General features: G+C 56.2%; 6 protein-coding genes across 6 annotated transcripts; 3 read left to right on the top strand and 3 right to left on the bottom strand.

The window, feature by feature from the left end:
• Positions 1-1,104: 1,104 nt before the first annotated feature.
• BBK36DRAFT_1124756 (transketolase-like protein) lies at positions 1,105-3,813 on the top strand (the record flags this gene model as incomplete). The annotated part of the gene is made up of 6 exons (XM_024891193.1): positions 1,105-1,158; positions 1,416-1,462; positions 1,542-1,637; positions 1,764-1,848; positions 1,979-3,637; positions 3,697-3,813. The coding sequence occupies 6 exons, from the start codon at positions 1,105-1,107 to the stop codon at positions 3,811-3,813; spliced, it is 2,058 nt and encodes a 685-aa protein (XP_024747501.1).
• An 833-nt stretch (positions 3,814-4,646) lies between these two features.
• BBK36DRAFT_1124878 (hypothetical protein) lies at positions 4,647-5,222 on the bottom strand (the record flags this gene model as incomplete). The annotated part of the gene is made up of 1 exon (XM_024891206.1): positions 4,647-5,222. The coding sequence occupies one exon, from the start codon at positions 5,220-5,222 to the stop codon at positions 4,647-4,649; it is 576 nt and encodes a 191-aa protein (XP_024747500.1).
• Positions 5,223-8,155: 2,933 nt separating this feature from the next.
• BBK36DRAFT_21815 (ribosomal protein L36e) lies at positions 8,156-8,761 on the top strand (the record flags this gene model as incomplete). The annotated part of the gene is made up of 4 exons (XM_024897927.1): positions 8,156-8,212; positions 8,324-8,424; positions 8,531-8,612; positions 8,684-8,761. 4 exons carry the CDS (start codon positions 8,156-8,158, stop codon positions 8,759-8,761), a joined length of 318 nt encoding a protein of 105 aa, XP_024747499.1.
• A 528-nt stretch (positions 8,762-9,289) lies between these two features.
• On the bottom strand, positions 9,290-10,954 carry BBK36DRAFT_1124343 (hypothetical protein; the record flags this gene model as incomplete). The annotated part of the gene is made up of 2 exons (XM_024891156.1): positions 9,290-10,736; positions 10,818-10,954. The coding sequence occupies 2 exons, from the start codon at positions 10,952-10,954 to the stop codon at positions 9,290-9,292; spliced, it is 1,584 nt and encodes a 527-aa protein (XP_024747498.1).
• Positions 10,955-12,041: 1,087 nt separating this feature from the next.
• Positions 12,042-12,645, top strand: BBK36DRAFT_1178514 (20S proteasome, beta subunit; the record flags this gene model as incomplete). Its single annotated transcript, XM_024896134.1, has 2 exons — positions 12,042-12,414; positions 12,499-12,645. The coding sequence occupies exons 1-2, from the start codon at positions 12,064-12,066 to the stop codon at positions 12,640-12,642; spliced, it is 495 nt and encodes a 164-aa protein (XP_024747497.1). The 5' UTR covers positions 12,042-12,063.
• A 401-nt stretch (positions 12,646-13,046) lies between these two features.
• On the bottom strand, positions 13,047-16,627 carry BBK36DRAFT_1136003 (calcium P-type ATPase-like protein). Its single transcript, XM_024892833.1, has 5 exons — positions 16,545-16,627; positions 16,239-16,475; positions 15,983-16,140; positions 13,290-15,916; positions 13,047-13,215 (listed from the first exon to the last, which is right to left on the bottom strand). The coding sequence occupies exons 2-5, from the start codon at positions 16,354-16,356 to the stop codon at positions 13,119-13,121; spliced, it is 3,000 nt and encodes a 999-aa protein (XP_024747496.1). The 5' UTR covers positions 16,357-16,475; positions 16,545-16,627; the 3' UTR covers positions 13,047-13,118.
• Between the last annotated feature and the right edge of the window lie 158 nt (positions 16,628-16,785).

Here is a 16,785-nt window from a genome sequence, read left to right as displayed (position 1 = left end):
AGGCTGCATGTGCGCGGGTTGCCCGGGTTTGGAGACGGGAGGCGAGTTGGCTCAAGAGACTTTTGCTAGGGCTATCGAGGCCGTAATGTCTGCATGTACCTCGATGGAATCAATTGTCAGGTAGCATGGATGGACGAAAGAAAGAATTTGAAGAGCCAGCCGTTTGAAAGCTTGCCTCTGCTCTACGTCACCGGGCCGAAACGGAGTATCCAAATGGAGCCATCGGTTCAATGTTGCTGAGAAAAGGGCAATAGTACAAGACCGTTGGTTGCCAGCAAAGGTGCGGCCGTCTGGGCTTTTGTTTGCCTCTTGGTGGTACGAGATTTGATGGGAGTCTCCGCTGTTTGGGAGCCGTTTCCCCGGTGGATGGCATTGCGATTGCGTCAAGCGGCGGTAGATCCGTTGCCTCAACGGGGCTTCCAGGAAGGCGGAAGAAGCCGTTTGCTGTGCTGTAGCCGTGATGATTGTAGTAAGGTATGTAGATATCAGCAGCAACCCATTGGTTGTTTCGGATACAAGGATGACGGGTCACAAGGCAAGGACGACCAGGACAGAGGCAATAAATGCCAAACAGCTCTCGTATTGCCTTGTGTACCTAGAAAGACCGGACGCAATAAAGAGCCACGGCAGAAAGGCGAGCCGCATCGAGTTCAAATCGCAGCGATGGATGCATCATCTGAAGTATCTGCCCCTAGCGGCGACATGGTCCGGACCCGCTGGAACTTGCGCTCCGAATTCCATTTGCCGAACGCCTGGCTGCGCTGCCTCCGGGGCTCCAGTAGGGCGGCGTCAGAGGGGCTCGTGGCAGCGTCTGGAGGGGCTGCTGGCCCTGGAACTGGGAAGCTCCAGCGGGGTGCCCGCCGAGAATGATCCCCTAATGCCTTACAAACGACGCCGTGCATGACATAAACGGGTGTTTAGTACGTTAACCCCTCAACAAAAAGAGGCTCCCTCGTTCAACACCAGCTCCGATCTGAGCTGCCGCTGCCTTATATTGCTGCCTCCCCCCGTCTCGCCGCTCCAGTCTCTTCTCTCTCCATCCCCTCCCCAATTTTATCTTGATACCCTATTTTCCCGTATAGCGCTGATCGACCATTCGCAATCATGGGCTACACAGAGGTTGACCAGAAGGCCATCAACACCATCCGCCTGCTCGCGGTAAGTTCTCTCTCTCTCTCTCTCTCCCTTGCTCTGGTTTTCCTTACCCCGCCATTGCCCCTCCATGCGAGGACAGCTGTGGTCTGTTTTTTTTACGCCCGAGAGCAGTGGTGACGAAGAGGGGTCGCCGTCAGCACCGAAGCAGCGGAATGCCTTACGGACGAGAAATAGACGATAGGAGGAGCTGCGAGAAGACGGAATTGAAGCAAAACGACGACAAATGAGAGCAATTGGCTGACCGATTCTGCGAATTCCAGGTCGATGCCACCTTCAAGAGCAACTCGGGCCATCCCGGTGCCCCCATGTGAGTTCCGCCCACGCTGCCTGTGACGCGCAGTTCCCGCCGCTTCCGCCGAGCTGGCTGCTAACGACGACAATCGCAGGGGCATGGCTCCCATTGCCCACGTCCTGTGGGACAAGTTCATGAGGTTCAACCCCAAGAACCCCAAGTGGGTGAACCGTGACCGATTCGTTCTCTCGTGAGTTACTACCCTTCCCCCCCCACAAACAAGTACCAAAGGAAAAGGAAACGCAGGGGAAAGGCAGGAGTTTCCCCGCACGGCGAAATCGTGAGACTGACAGGTGCTTTTTTCGGCCCAATCTAGCAACGGCCACGGCTGCATGCTCCAGTATGCTCTGCTTCACCTGTTCGGCTTCGACCTGACCATCGATGACCTCAAGGCCTTCCGAGTAAGTTTCCAGCCTTCACCGAAATAGAGGAAGATGACGAAGAGTCGAGTGGGAAAGATCCCGTCACCATGGGCCTGTTACAACAGCGGCCGGGGTCAAATCTCGCAGCACTAACACGAGATCTCTACAGTCCGTCGACAGCAAGACTCCTGGTCACCCCGAGGCCCACGACACTCCCGGTGTCGAGGTCACCACTGGCCCCCTGGGTCAGGGTATTTCCAATGCCGTCGGTCTGGCCATGGCCCAGGCCCACACTGCCGCCACCTTCAACAAGCCCGGCTTCAACCTGATTGACAACTACACCTACTGCTTCCTCGGCGATGGCTGCTTGATGGAGGGTGTCTCTGGCGAGGCCTCTTCCCTGGCCGGCCACCTCAAGCTCGGCAACCTCATCTGCATCTACGATGACAACCACATTTCCATTGACGGCGACACCAACGTTGCCTTCACCGAGGACGTGGCCAAGCGCTACGAGGCCTACGGCTGGCACGTCGAGGTTGTCGAGAACGGCGACCACGACCTCGAGGGCATGGAGGCCGCCATCAAGAGGTGCCAACAGGTCAAGGACAAGCCCTCAATCATCAAGCTGCGAACCACCATTGGCTTCGGCTCCCTCCAGGAGGGCACCCACGGAGTCCACGGCTCTCCCCTCAAGGCCGACGACATCAAGCAGCTCAAGCAGAAGTTTGGCTTCAACCCCGAGGAGAGCTTCGTCGTCCCCAAGGAGGTCACTGACCTCTACGCCCGCCACTCTGCTGAGGGCGCTGCCGCCGAGGAGGCGTGGAACAAGCTGTTCGCCCAGTACGCCGAGAAGTACCCCGCCGAGGCTGCCGACCTCCAGCGCCGCCTCAAGGGCGAGCTGCCCGAGGGCTGGGAGAAGAACCTGCCCGTCTACTCGCCCAGCGATGCTGCCATTGCCAGCCGAAAGCTGTCCGAGACCGTCCTTACCAAGATTCACAACGTGCTGCCCGAGCTCCAGGGTGGATCTGCCGATCTGACTGGTTCCAACCTGACCCGTTGGAAGGACGCTGTTGACTTCCAGAACCCTGACACCGGCCTCGGTGACTACACTGGACGATACATCCGCTACGGTGTCCGTGAACACGGTATGGGTGCCATCATGAACGGCCTGGCCGCCTACGGCACCATCATCCCCTATGGCGGTACCTTCCTCAACTTCGTCTCCTACGCCGCCGGTGCCGTCCGCCTGTCCGCTCTGTCCCGCGTCCGCGTCATCTGGGTCGCCACCCACGACTCCATCGGCCTGGGCGAGGACGGCCCTACTCACCAGCCTATCGAGACTCTGGCTCACTTCCGTGCCCTGCCCAACTGCATGGTGTGGCGCCCCGCCGACGGCAACGAGACCAGTGCCGCCTACTACATTGCCCTGACCTCCAAGCACACCCCCAGCATCATTGCCCTGTCTCGCCAGAACCTGCCCCAGCTCGAGGGCTCCGTCATCGAGAAGGCCATCAAGGGAGGCTACGTCCTGCAGGAGGTCGAGGGTGCCCAGATCACTCTGGTGTCCACCGGTTCCGAGGTTTCCATCGCCGTGGACGCCGCCAAGTACCTCCTGGAGAAGCACAACGTCAAGGCCCGCATCGTCTCCATGCCCTGCTTCGAGGTGTTTGATGCTCAGTCCAAGGAGTACAGACTCTCCGTCCTGCCCGACGGCATCCCCTCTCTGTCCATTGAGGTGATGAGCACCATGGGCTGGGAGCGATACACTCACGAGCAGTTTGGTCTCAACCGATTCGGTGCCTCCGGCGCCTACAAGGACGTTTACAAGGTGCGTTGGAATCACTATACGAGAGATAACAAGAACAGATTGCTGACCCATTACTATAGAAGTTCGAGTTCACCCCCGAGGGCATCACGAAGCGCGCTCTCCTCACCATTGACTTCTGGAAGGACGTCCCCAACGTCCGCTCTCCCATCAACCGTGCCTTCCAGCAGCTCATCTAAGCTGGTAGCAGGATGTTAAGAGGATATATATATATATATACTGTTTCTTTTATGCATAAATCTAGTTAAAAGTTTCGATAAATAAAAAAAAACATGTGGAAAGAAAGTGTCTGTATTGATAAAAGGGGGATGTCATGTACGTTGCGACGACGAAAGTCCCGGAATCACGGGAAACGTCAAGAGATTTTTCGTTTTTAAAGCACGTTTGCAAACTCAATGATGAATATGAAATGAAAAAGAGAGAGCAAAGAAAAAGTCAATTGCCCATTACTCCAAAAAACAGCCCCGACTTCTTTGGAACGCCATTGGGAGCCAACATTGCAAGCCACCTAGGGTACTACTCTGTAGGTAGCACAACATCCTTTGGATCTCCTGTATACCACATACTTAGGTAGGTACTATTAACGCTGCATGCGTTGCGAATCGGAGGGCAAAGAAAAGAGACGTGAGTAGAAAACGTCGAAAAGAAGAATGCAAAAGAAATCAAGCCAGCCGTCTTCTCATTAAATGCGCATGTATGATAAAAAAAACATCTCGTCCCTTTTTGTGTCTGCGCCGACGCTTCCCAAAGTATGCTGCCTTTTCCTTTCATTCTTCCTGCACCTTTCATTCCCCCGTTTCTCTGTAAGTGGTAATTAATCAATCGTCGCGAATGCAGCTCCCAGTATCCTCTTGGAGCTTCTTCATGCTGATCCGACTCCGCCTGGTTCGGTGTCGGGACTGTCGCTGATGCGGAATGGCTGGCTGCATGCATAGCCATATATAGATATATATATATGGCCATTCATGGTTTCTGGTTATTCGTTCCCCTTGGGCTTTGGATGCTTCTTTTCTCATTCGGGCGTGCTCCTCCCGTCGGTGTCGTTGTCCAGCCCCTGAGCCGCCCACTCCTTTTGAATCTCCCGCCCGATGCGCTCCAACCTCGCAGCAGCGCGCCTGGCTTCCCTCGCATCGTCCGACGAAGCGGCGACGACGACGCCGATGAGCACGGGCGGACCGGCGTCGTCGGCCGTCCTGGCGGTCGCATCGTCAGCCTCGACATCGACATCGACATCGACATCGACGTCAGCCTCGGCGTCGTGGCCGTGGCCGTGGCCGTGATCGTGCTTGTATTTGGAGACGGACCCGGCCTCACTCTCCAAGACACCGCCGCCGCCGCCGCCCGACTCGCGCGGGTCGAGGTAGGACTGCAGGACGACGGCGCCCGAGTCCGGGTACTCGACCATGATGCGCTGGGGGCGGCCGAGGTTGGCGCGCTGGGCGGCGGTCTGGGCGGTGATTGCGCTCGAGGTGAGGGAGGTGAGGGACTCGAGGTGGGCGGGCGACGAGGCGGAGGTGATGAGCGGGGTGAGGGTGAGGTCGGTGAGGTGGAGGGCGAGCGTGGGATGCTGAGAGGGGAGGTTGGACATGTTGAGGGCTGTTCTGGTGAGGAAGGGATGGGTTGATGGTTGGAGATGGGTTGATGTATTCTGGGGGAGGGGAGAGGCCTTGGGGGGGTTGGTTTGTCGCTGCGGCCTCCCTCCGTTATCTTGTGTCTTTGTTGCAGAAGAAGGAGTTTTTTCTTTCTGTTTATCACCCTGAAACAGCCGTGATGGAGGGACCGCGGCGGAGTTCGGTGCGTGACGGCCGCGATGGGGGCAGAAGCGCTGAGGTCGCCTTATCTCGACAGGATGCACCGACGGAGTGGGCTGCTGATGACGTCGGTGTAGCAAGGCGTATTACCGTCGTGTCATTGCGAATTGCAGCATGGACTGTTGATGAAGGAGATCTAGAAGGGGGGGGGGGAGGAGGGAAAACAGGAAGAGAAGAGAAAAGGGAGATGGCGAGTCACGCCCGCTCGGTATAATAAGACAGATCAGATAGAGAGGCAGCAGGCTGAGGTATTAAGAGGGGGGTCTCCATTATCTGCCATCATGTCCAGCAAGCACGAAGTACTACTATAACGGACTGAAGCATCGAAAGAGTCGGGGAAGCTGCACCTGCCGCAGCGGGCCCTATCCTTTAGCTGCCTGCCCGCTGCTGCTGCTTCTGGTCAGGCCACGGCGCTAGGCGACAGGCCCTGGAGGTCATTCGCCAGCCCTCTGGTCCAGCCCCCCCGCTAGGCTCGACTCGGGCTGGGTCACCCCGCGCTTTGGGGCTGGTCTAGCAAGGACCTTGTGCAGTGGTTGAGGTAATGTAGCATCGAGATGAGTGAAGAGAGAGAGAGAGAGAGAGAGATGTTGCTGTTGCTGTTGCTGTTACTCATGTCATGTTCTTTGTGCGTCTGCGGGATGAAGAGTGAGGAGAAGCGGGAAGAAAGGAGGAGAGACGGGATACGAAGTAGTATTACTACCTTAAGTACTACTGCTCCCGTCACACCAATTGGAGGTACAGAACAAGTGCCGCCTTACCTTGACAGACAGACAGACAGACAGGCAGGCAGATAGGCAGACCGCAAGTCACCAGCACCAGGGGCAATTGATTCATCACCCAGCCCCTGATAACGAATTGCCGGCGAGGGCACACGTGCAGCGAGCGAGTGAGTGAGTGCATTTGTGACAATGGGAGAGCATCGAATCGCCAGCGGCACGTTGCTTTCTTTGCCTTATCTCACCTCTTCGTGGTCAGTGCTGGTAGCAAGCGCGCTAACACGCCCGCAGTCGAGTCAAGCACGGCCATGAACCGGACCCTTCAAACTTGCATCGTGCTGCTAACCTTGAAGGCACAAGTTCCAAGTCGCCAACATCAACCCGTCCCTCGAAACCTACGTCATGCCCTACGTTGCGAATCACTACTACCCGCCCAATCGCCTGTGATGGGGGGGGGGGCCGGAAAAGCAGTTCGCAGCTTGTCAAAGGCGTTGCCAAACGGAGAAGGTGTCGGGACCTTGTGAGACGCGGCCGTTATCTGACGACAGCGCGAGAAGGATGGCCCACGATATGACGATGGGAATGGAGCCAAAGGCACCTCTTGTCTCTTTCCACACGCACGCATTATTTATCATACCCAACCCGCTACGAGTACTTCGTATGGGACTTTGCGCCTTGGGAAGATGGGCGTTATCATGAAATAGGCGCTCTAGACGCCCACTGCTGCGTGCTTTCGTCGCGGACGCAGGAGACAAGGCCAATGGGGCTCGATGGCGGCATGCAAGACGACACTCTTCTGCTCTAGTGTCCCCTCTGACTGCCGGCCCTTTTGGTCTGTTGTTTTTCAATTGCAACGGCCAACAGCGAGCTGACATGGTATTACAAGTAGTGATAGTAGGTAGTACTATAGCTCGAGGAATCGAAGCGGGGAGCAGCTCGTCCAGATGCTTGCTGTGAAGCTGCATGCCACAACGGCGGAGCAAGGGGCCCCTTTCTTCCTCTGGTTGTGCTTCTTGCAGCTTTGCAGAACTGATGGCCATCGTACGTACGGAAGCTTCTTCCCCCTGTCTCTTGGCTCATGACACCCCTTACTTGTGCCTTCGGAACGGACAGGCCATCTGATCGTTGTGTTCCCGATTCGATTGGCGATCGGGACATGCCTCCTCTGTTCACCCTGCTTCCACCTCAACAGCAAACTCACGCCATTTTCCTGCCTGCCATCCGGGTAGCCGGCGGGAATACCAGTATCTCATTGTATTAGCAACCGGTTCGCGAGGCTCCAGCCTTGACTTGTCGACGCAAACCGCTTCATGACTCGCGAGGCGGATGTGTTTGCGATAAGCTTGTTCTAGAATTCACCGAGCTCGATAACGTGGCGAGGCGGTTTGTATGTAGTTGCACATAGTACCTGTAGTAGATGGGACGGACTTTTTCAGCTGGGGGACTGTGCTTTTGATGAGATGAGATGAAGCACGGGGCAGTTAAACAAGCGCCCCGTCGCAATCTTCAGCCCGATTGAGCAATGCGACCTGCAAGCAAGCGCCAAGTATGCGATACCATGAACCACCGCTGCTACCGCCTATATCCTCGTGTAAGCGATGGATATCCATCACGGCTCCGAGCGGCAACCAGCGTTCTCTATCTTGGCCATTACATAACAGACCAACTTGCTACCCCGATTCAGACAGCGCCCCAGAACAGACCAGTCACGCCGCACCACCTCCGCCTAGACTCCAACTAAGCCCAACCCAGCAGCTTGCAGCACCAACTCTTATCTTATCGCTTACCCTCGCGCACGTGACCCACAATATCCCGCCCGGAAAAATTCGCACACCCGAGTGTCCATTCGCCAAAATTAACCCACTAGCGTCTTTCCCGCTCAGAACTTCGTCTGCGGAAAAAAAAAAGAAGAGGATCCCCCCGTTTCTTTTCGACAACCACTCAATTCCTAACTCGACAACTTTTTCCCAGTCGACAAAAGAAACATCTTCGAGATGGCCAAGGAAACGCCTGCAAAGACCGGTCTGGCCGTTGGCCTGAACAAGGGCCACGTACGTCAACTCGCGATCTCACCTCGTGGAGGATCTCTGCCCCCCGTGCTCTCGCTGGCAGACGATGGACGCTGACGTTTTGGGTTTGTACCTGTTTTGCAAAAAATATAGAAGACCACTGCTCGTGTTGTCAAGCCCCGTGTTTCCCGCACCAAGGGCCACCTGAGCAAGCGAACCGCTTTCGTGCGTGAGGTCGTCAAGGAGGTTGCTGGGTGAGTTTTATAACCTTTTCTTGCTGTTCTGCTTTTTTTCTATGACGTTTTGTCTCGAAAAACTCTTGATGAGAGAATGCTAATCATTTGTTTGTTTCTTGTGTAGCCTCGCCCCCTACGAGCGCCGTGTCATCGAACTGCTCCGAAACAGCAAGGACAAGCGTGCCCGTAAGCTGGCCAAGAAGAGGGTACGTCTCACACAATTACAACATCAAGTCCTCATCACGACATGGATGCTAACGTGCATGTTTCTTCCCAGCTCGGTACCTTCGGCCGTGCCAAGAGAAAGGTCGACGAGCTCCAGCGCGTCATCGCCGAGTCCCGTCGTGCTCACTAAACGGTGTGCTTTTTTTTATACAAGAACCGAAAAAAAGACAGCGGAGCGATGGGCAGGGAGAGGATATATACCTTTTGGTAATGGCAGAAATAAAAATGACATTCCATGAACAAACACAACCAAAAACCAGACTCAATTTTATTTGGGGGAAACAAACAACGGGTTTTTCATACGGGGCATTTCGGCGCGGTCGTGCTTTTTGATCGATTCAAATGAGGGGGCCTGGGCGGCGCATTGTTATAGCCTGCGTTTCGTTCTTCGGAAATCTGGAAATTTCTTTCAAAAAGTGAAAAGGACGTGCCGTTAAGGAAGACCCAGATCCCCGAGACGTTGTACCCTTTGTTTCTTCACCAGTTGTTCCCAATTGATGTGACTACAAACTTGCCTTGGTGACCTTTCAAGAGAAGTTCTGTCACCAATGTCCCACAATGGTCTTTTGGTCTGCTTTAGATTCTGTGATTCGTACACAAAGCGCTACCCAACATAGGAAATAGTTCTAATACAGCTCGGCTTCCTTTCTCGTTCAGTCTACTTCTTCCCCAACTTGAGCCACTTGGGCATCTTCTTCCCAGAACCCTCTCCGCCATCCCTCTTCTCCGGCGCCTTCTGGACCTGCGGCACCACGCTCGGCCCATCCTTGTCGTCGTCCTCCGCCGTCGGTATCTCAGGCACCTTGATGGCCTGCCCCTGCTGCGCAAAGTCGGCCTTCAAAAAGGGCCGCTTCCTCACATCGGCCGGCACGCCGTCGTCCCACACCAGACTGACGAGCACCCTCCCGGAAAGCTTATACGCCCTGATCAGGCTATGCTGGGGCGCGTCGTCGTCCTTGATCACCGTCTTGCTGCCCGGGATGACCAGGTGGAAGGGCTGCTCGCTGTCGGCCATGACGTGCCGCACCGCTTGATACAGGAACGCGCCCGTGTCCGACGGACTGACTTCCCAGTCGCTGCTGGTGTTGTCCGGGAAGCGCACCTTGATGAGCACGGACTTGACGGCCGCGATCTTGGCCCGCTCGGCGGCCTCCCTTTCCTCGATTTCCTTGTCCGACAGGAGCCGCCTGTTGCGGGAGCTCTCCTGTAGCCGGGCTTGGTGGAGCTGGGCGTGGGCGATGGTGGGCGTGAAGTCGTCCTCGTCGGCTGGGAGCAGGGCTGCGGCGGGGGTCGAGTTCGTGGGTGCCAGAAAGATATTGACTGGCTGGAAGCGGGACAGGAGTTCCGAGTTCTTATTCGGTTCTTGCGTGGTTTGTTGGCCATCGCCCTGTAGTGATTGTGAGGTGGTTGCGTCTTGTGTGACTTGAGCCGAAGCATCGTCATGCTCCCGGGCTGTTGTCGAGTTGTCCACGGGCTCTGACGGAGCTTCGGCCATGGGTGTATCTCTATCCGCGGGTGGGTTTTGAGGTTTCTCCTGCTCAGCGGCCGATGCCGATGCCGATGCCGCACTCTTCTCTTCCTCCTTGATCTTATCTTCTACCTTGATCCTCTCTTCCTCCTTGAAGAATGCCCCAATCTGCTCCATCGCCTCATAGAGCGTCTGGTCAGTCCTCCTAAACGTCAGCCGTATCAGGACATTCCCGGAGTTGTGCCCCAGCTGCGACAGCGTCTTCTGAAAGTCGGCCAACGACGCCAGCTCCCTCCCCATGATGTTCAGGACCGGCGTCTCGTAGTAAAGCTGCCCGGCGCCCGAGCCGCCGCCGCCGACCGTCTCGGCCACGCCCCTGGCCGTGATGTTGATGTTCTTGCCCGCGCTGGCCTCGCCGCTCTCAAACTGCCGCAGCACCTGCCATATTGACAGGTCCGAGGGGAACTTGTTGATCAGCCGGCCGCCGGGGATCTCCTTGGCTTCAGGCTGCGGCAGCTGCAGGGCGATCTGGACGGCGGAGGGCGTCTTGGACTTTTGGACGAGCTCGAGCTTGGCGCCGGCGATGAGGCCCGAGGTGCGGAAGGGTATGGAGAGGTCGACTTGCTTTTGCTTGTGTCTGGAGAAACCGAAACTTGTTAGAGCATGGCGATGAGGGGTTCTGGAAAAGCAGGCGCAAAGATCATTTTTCAATACGTACTTTATCAGGTACTTGTTGCTGTCCAAGCCGAGCTTCTTGCAAGCTTCCTCGAGGACGTCTGACAGGTACGTGCCCGGACTGACTTTGACGGTTGTGCGCCTCAGATCCGTGGCGATGACGACGACGTGCGACGACATGATGGCTGATTGTTGGTGGAAGAAGCAGGGTTGAGATTGCGAAACTCTCCAGCGGCTGGAGTCGCAGCTTGAACTGTTTGCTGCAGCACCGTATACGACGAGGACAGGCGATCCTGGAGCTCTACGGCATGCGTTGGTGGTGGGGTTTGGAGTTGGCGGTTGTCGTAGGCGGGGATTAAGCCAGTATGTAGAAGCGCAAAGTAACACGAAAAAGCCTTGCAAATCACAAAGAAGAAGCAAAAAGCTGGGTGAAAACCAACGATTATCCGCTCAGGGCTGTTGTGTAATCTCTCTCTCTCTCTTTGCCTGTCAGTGAAGCAAAAGAATGCAACTGCTCGATTGCGATGCGAAGCTTCAAGCCGGGCCAGATTAGATATCCAGGGACCCACCGCATCAACCGGCCCAGAACAAAGCACTTCTCGAACAATCCGCAGGCAGCCTCCCCAGACGACGACAACGAGCATTACATAAGCCACCTCTACGAGTACGAGTATATGGCACTACAAGTAGTATACATACACCAGCCACAGCGGCAGAAGCTCGGGAGCGAGCCACGCGCCACAAGTCGAAGTTGCGCCGCCAATGGCCAAGGCAAGGCCACGCCAGACCATGTTTGCCTGTGGGAGGAGCTGTGCTGTCTTGGGGCTGGTGCGAGCTTGCAAGGGAAGCTCCGATGCAAGCCAAACTGAACCCATCTCTCAACTTCACCAAACCTGCGGAAACCTGCAACTGGACGGCCCCAGACGAAACGAACATCACAGCGGCATTGACTCTCTCGGATCTCCAGGCGACGAACCGGTACTCGGGTGTGGACTAAGGGTCGCTTGATCTGCTCTGCCCGCTGCAGCATTCCAACAGAGACACAAGAAGCCATCATGGTACGTTTGTATATGTAGATGGGAATCATCCATGGCCCAACTCGACTCCCCCTCGATAGCATCACCAAAGACAGAACCAGGCTAACTCTCTCTCTCTCTCTCTCTCCTCTCTGCCATAGTCTTCTCCCTTTTCCATCAGTCAGTTCCCGCAATCTCCCCCCATGCCAACCCCAATCATAACCACCACCCCCAACTAACACCCCTCCTCAAGACGGCGGCGCCTGCGTCGCCATGGTCGGCAAGGACTGCGTCGCCATCGCCTGCGACCTCCGCCTCGGCCTCCAGGCCCTCACCATCTCCAACAACTTCCCCTACAAGGTCAACATGTACCGCCTCCGCGAGGAGCGCGCCATCGCCCCGCGCACCTTTGCCAACCTCGTCTCCTCCTCCCTCTACGAGCGCCGCTTCGGCCCTTACTTCGTCTCGCCCGTCGTCGCGGGCCTGGATCCCAAGACGGGCAGCCCCTTCATCTGCGGCTTCGACAGCATCGGGTGCATTGATTTCGCAAAGGACTTTATCGTCTCGGGGACGGCGTCGGAGCAGCTGTTTGGCATGTGCGAAGGCTTGTGGGAGCCTGATTTGGTAATGCTTCTCCCTCCCTCCCTCTCTCTCACTCTCTTTCCACTTTTGAGGGAGCATTTATTAACCTGCTGTGACACTTTTTAGGAGCCCGATGCGTTGTTCGAAACCATCTCACAAGCCCTCCTAAACGCCGTCGACCGCGACGCCCTCTCCGGCTGGGGCGCCCACGTGTACATCATCGAGAAGGACAAGGTCACCAAGAGGTTACTAAAGGGCAGACAGGACTAGATAACGATATACCAAACACGTTTATAGAGATGGGCATATGAAATCAACTATCTATACCTGGGCGTTCTATGCGAAGTGACTGAATGAATGGAGAGAAGCTGAGATCAAAGACGACGACTCAATCATACTGGCATGCAAGGAAAAGGCAAAACACCTACGCAGAACCAAGAGAAGAAATGACCCGGGAAAGTTCCATTTGATTCATTGCGCTTTTACCTTCCAATCCATTTCTCTCATGCTTCCATCTTCCCCTCCTAGTTACACTAACCATGAATCACGATGTAGGCGCACCGTGATGTTCAAAGTCAAAACGAGAATAAAACTCACAAGAAACACCAATACAGTTGCACAGCAACATTCGACAAGCCAATGACGACCAGCTAAACAATAGCGATGCCTTTTCTTTTCCTCTATATACCTGTATGCATTGTGTATATGTATATGTGTGATATATCCCTCTAATGTCCCCCCCTCCTCTATTCCTCCTTCTTTGCCTTGATGGCCTTGGCAGCAGCCGGCTTCTGCTGCATGAAAAACTGTCTCTCGATAATCTTGAGCACCTCGTCGATAAGACTGCAAAGAAATCAACTTGTTAGTATAGCACACTCGGATAGAAGAGATAGATCTGGGGGTACATCGAAACTTACATGACAGGCAGACTGATGAGGGTGACCGCCTTCCATTCCAGCGCATTCAGCGGCAGGATGCCAAACAGGGTCTGCAGGATCGGGGTGTAGAGGAGGACAAAGTGGAGGGCCATGGACAGGGCGATGGCGTACACGAGCATCATGTTGTTCCACAGCGGGAGGGTGAGCAGCGACTCGCTGGACGACAGCGCGTTCATGGCGTTGAACATCTCAATCACCACCAGGATCGACAGCGAAACCGTCGAGGCCGACTTGGCCATGTCGTTGCTGAACATGTCGCATCCGATCTCGGGGAACTCGGTCGAGCAGCGGTGGAAGCTCGAGAGCTGGCGGAAGCTGATCTGAGGGCCCTCGGGGTTGTACATGAACCACCAGGCGTAACCCGCAACGGTCGCGAGGCCGACGTAGGTGCCAATGATCAGGTAGCGCAGGAACAGCCATCCACCAATGAGGGGCTCGTCTCTCCTACGGGGCTGGCGCTTCATGATGCCGTGATCAGGGGGGTTGAAGGACAGTGCCGTGGCGGGAAGACCGTCGGTCACGAGGTTGACCCAGAGCAGCTGCACGGGGATCAGAGCCTCGGGCATGCCAAGGGCCGCCGTCAAAAAGATGGAGACCACCTCGCCAATGTTGGATGAGATCAGATAGCGGATAAACTGCTGCGTGTTGTTGTAGATGGAGCGGCCCTCTTCGATGGCCACCTCAATGGTAGCAAAGTTGCTGTCAGCCAGCACCATGTCGGCGGCCAGCTTGGAGACGTCGGTTCCGGAACCCATGGCAACACCAATGTCGGCCTTCTTCAGAGCAGGGGCATCGTTGACACCGTCACCAGTCATGGCCACAACCTCGCCCAGAGACTGCAGGAGGTCAACCAGCTTGGACTTGTGGCTGGGCTCAACACGAGAGAACAGCGAGGCTCGCTTAGCCGCCTCCAGCTGCTCGCCGGGGCTGAGGTTGTCGAATTCACGTCCGGTATAGCTCTTCCCTTCAAGGTCCTCATGCTGACCAAAGACACCAATCTGTCGGCAGATGCTCTCAGCCGTGTTGCGGTTGTCGCCGGTGATGACAATGATGCGGATACCAGCCTCCTTGCACTTCTTAATGGCCGCGGGCACTTCAGGGCGAGGGGGATCCAGCATGCCAACCAATCCGAGGAAGGTCATGTTCTGCTCCAGCTGTGCATACTGTTCGGTGGTCTTGGCCGATCCAGCCAACGGGTGCTGAGAGATATCATCCACGCTGGCCAGGGCAATGACGCGAAGGCCTTGGTTACCATATTCGACGACTTCCTTGAGCAGGAGGCCACGGAGCTTTTCGGTCAGGGGAACACGGTTGCCGTTGGCACCAATCACGGTGCTTGTGCAGCGATCAATGACCGACTCAGGGGCTCCCTTGACAAGCAGCTTCTTGGCCGAACCGTCTTGCACGGCAACCGACATGCTCTTCCGGTCACGGGAGAACTCGTAAGTCGCGAGCCGGGGGAGCCTCTTCTCATGCGCAGCGCTGGCAAAGTGTCCACAGTCTTCGAGAGCAGTTCCAGCAGGGGCGCAAGGGCCGATCTTCTCAGCAAGGACTCGGAGGGCGCCCTCGGTGGACTCGCCGACACTGGAGAAGGTAGCGGTACGTGAATCATAGGCCAACTTGGCATCGTTGCAGAGAGCGGCAACCTCGGCCATCTGGCGGATCGTAGGTGAGGTCGTGGCAAGGTCCTCGACAACCTGGCCATTGAGCAGAATGTTACCCTTGGGAGCATACGTTGTACCCTCGACGGTGAGCTCGGTCAGGTCGGTTCCGGCTTCGTTGAGATAGACGACCTTGTTGACGCTCATCTGGTTGGTGGTAAGTGTACCCGTCTTGTCGGAGCAGATGACGCTGCAGCTTCCCAGAGTTTCCACGGAGGGCAGGCTTCGCACAACGGCGTTCTTAGCCGCCATCTTACGGGTGCCCAGAGCAAGACAAGTCGTAATGACAACCGCAAGTCCCTCGGGAATGGCAGCCACGCCCAGGGACACGGCAATCTTAAGATAGTAGATGGCGCCCTTGGCCCAGCTGCCGTGGCTGGGATCGTTGAAGTTGGGGATGTTGATGAGCCAGACGAGGATGCAGATGACAGTAATGACCTTGGCCAGGTTGTCGCCAAAATCGTTGAGCTTCTGCTTCAGGGGAGTGGGTTCGGAAATTTGGGCGGTAATGCTCTCGTGGATATCGCCAATGGCAGTGTTGGAGCCCGTCAGGACCACAATGGCCTTGGCTCGTCCTGTGACAACCGTGGTCCCCGAGAAGAGCATGTTCACCTGATCCTGCAAGACAGCCTTGTCGTCATCGACGACGGCGGTAGGGTCTTTCCCAACGCTCTCGCTCTCTCCCGTCAGGATAGCCTGGTCCACTGCAAAGCTGTTGCTCTCGATGGAAACGATGCGGCAGTCGGCGGGGATGCGGTCTCCGACAGAAACAGACACGATGTCGCCGGGAACAAGCTCGTCGGCCTTGACTCGGGATACGTGTCCGCCATTGCGGACGACGTTGGCTTCGTTGGCGGAGTACTCTTGAAGGGCGGCGATGGCCTTTTCGGCACTGCTTTCCTGGGACACGCCCACGACGGCGTTGAGGATGAGGATCGTGAGAATCTGCAGGCACACGACAGATGCCGGTTAGCGACCAAGTCCAAACCAGTTGCACGCGAAACCACTTACCACTGCGGGATCGACGAATGCGCTCCAGCCGCCCTCGTCTTCAAACAGGGCGAGGACGAAGGAAACAACGGCGGAACCGAGCAGGATGATGACGAGTTGGTCTTTGAATTGTTCGAGAATCAACTCCCAAATGGGAGTGGGAGGCTCTTCGGGGATCGCTATGCTGGTTGTTAGCATCATGTCAAGTCGAGATACGTTCTCTCCTCCCGGCGGTCTCTCGGGGTCGTGCAGACTTGGGGGCTCGGGGACTGCGCACCATTGCGGCCGTGTTTCTTCCGAAACTCTTCAACCTGACTGTCCGTCAAGCCGCTGTGCTCCCGGACGTCGAAGTTGGCCAGCACCGCGTCGATGGGGAGAGCGTAGGCGTTGTCCATGGTTGGCGGGTTGCGCCGAAAGCGGCGGGGCGACGATCTGGGATCCTTATCGCGGGTATCGATGTGCCTGAGCAAGGTAGGTAAGACGAAGCTATTCCCAAAGTCTCAAGTCACTCTCGACGGAACTCGAGAAGGATGAAATCAGTGAGAAAGGAACAAGTACAAGTATGGAGTGTTCAACAAGGCAGAGAGGGAGTGGAAGAAGGCAAGGCCAGTTCAGCGGATTGCCAGCTTGGGAGATTTGTCAAGGCTCCCGCAAGGCTCCACGTGGTTGGCGGCAAAAGAAGGCTATCTCTGCGTATAATCGCTTGAGCCGAAAAGTCGAGGGGCTTCCATTGCCGTCACCGTGGGAAAAGTTCAACGTGTTCGTTTGGACTGGGGCCAACAAGGGGCCGGGCGGACCTTTGCATTGCCTCGCGCCAGCCGGGC

This window comes from Trichoderma citrinoviride, assembly GCF_003025115.1.
Source record: "Trichoderma citrinoviride strain TUCIM 6016 unplaced genomic scaffold BBK36scaffold_11, whole genome shotgun sequence".
Lineage (NCBI taxonomy): Eukaryota > Fungi > Ascomycota > Sordariomycetes > Hypocreales > Hypocreaceae > Trichoderma > Trichoderma citrinoviride.
Note: the sequence above shows the minus strand (reverse complement) of the source record. Positions and strands in the feature narration are given on the sequence as shown.

What these genes read in the sequence shown, in the direction of transcription:
- BBK36DRAFT_1136003 (XM_024892833.1), bottom strand. Translation starts at nt 16,356, where the DNA reads ATGGACAACGCCTACGCTCTCCCCATCGACGCGGTGCTGGCCAACTTC. An exon ending in CATTCGTCGATCCCGCAGTG is followed by an intron (nt 15,917 to 15,982) that starts GTAAGTGGTTTC and finishes GTGTGCCTGCAG; the next exon opens with ATTCTCACGATCCTCATCCT. An exon ending in CTCATCAGTCTGCCTGTCAT is followed by an intron (nt 13,216 to 13,289) that starts GTAAGTTTCGAT and finishes ATTTCTTTGCAG; the next exon opens with TCTTATCGACGAGGTGCTCA.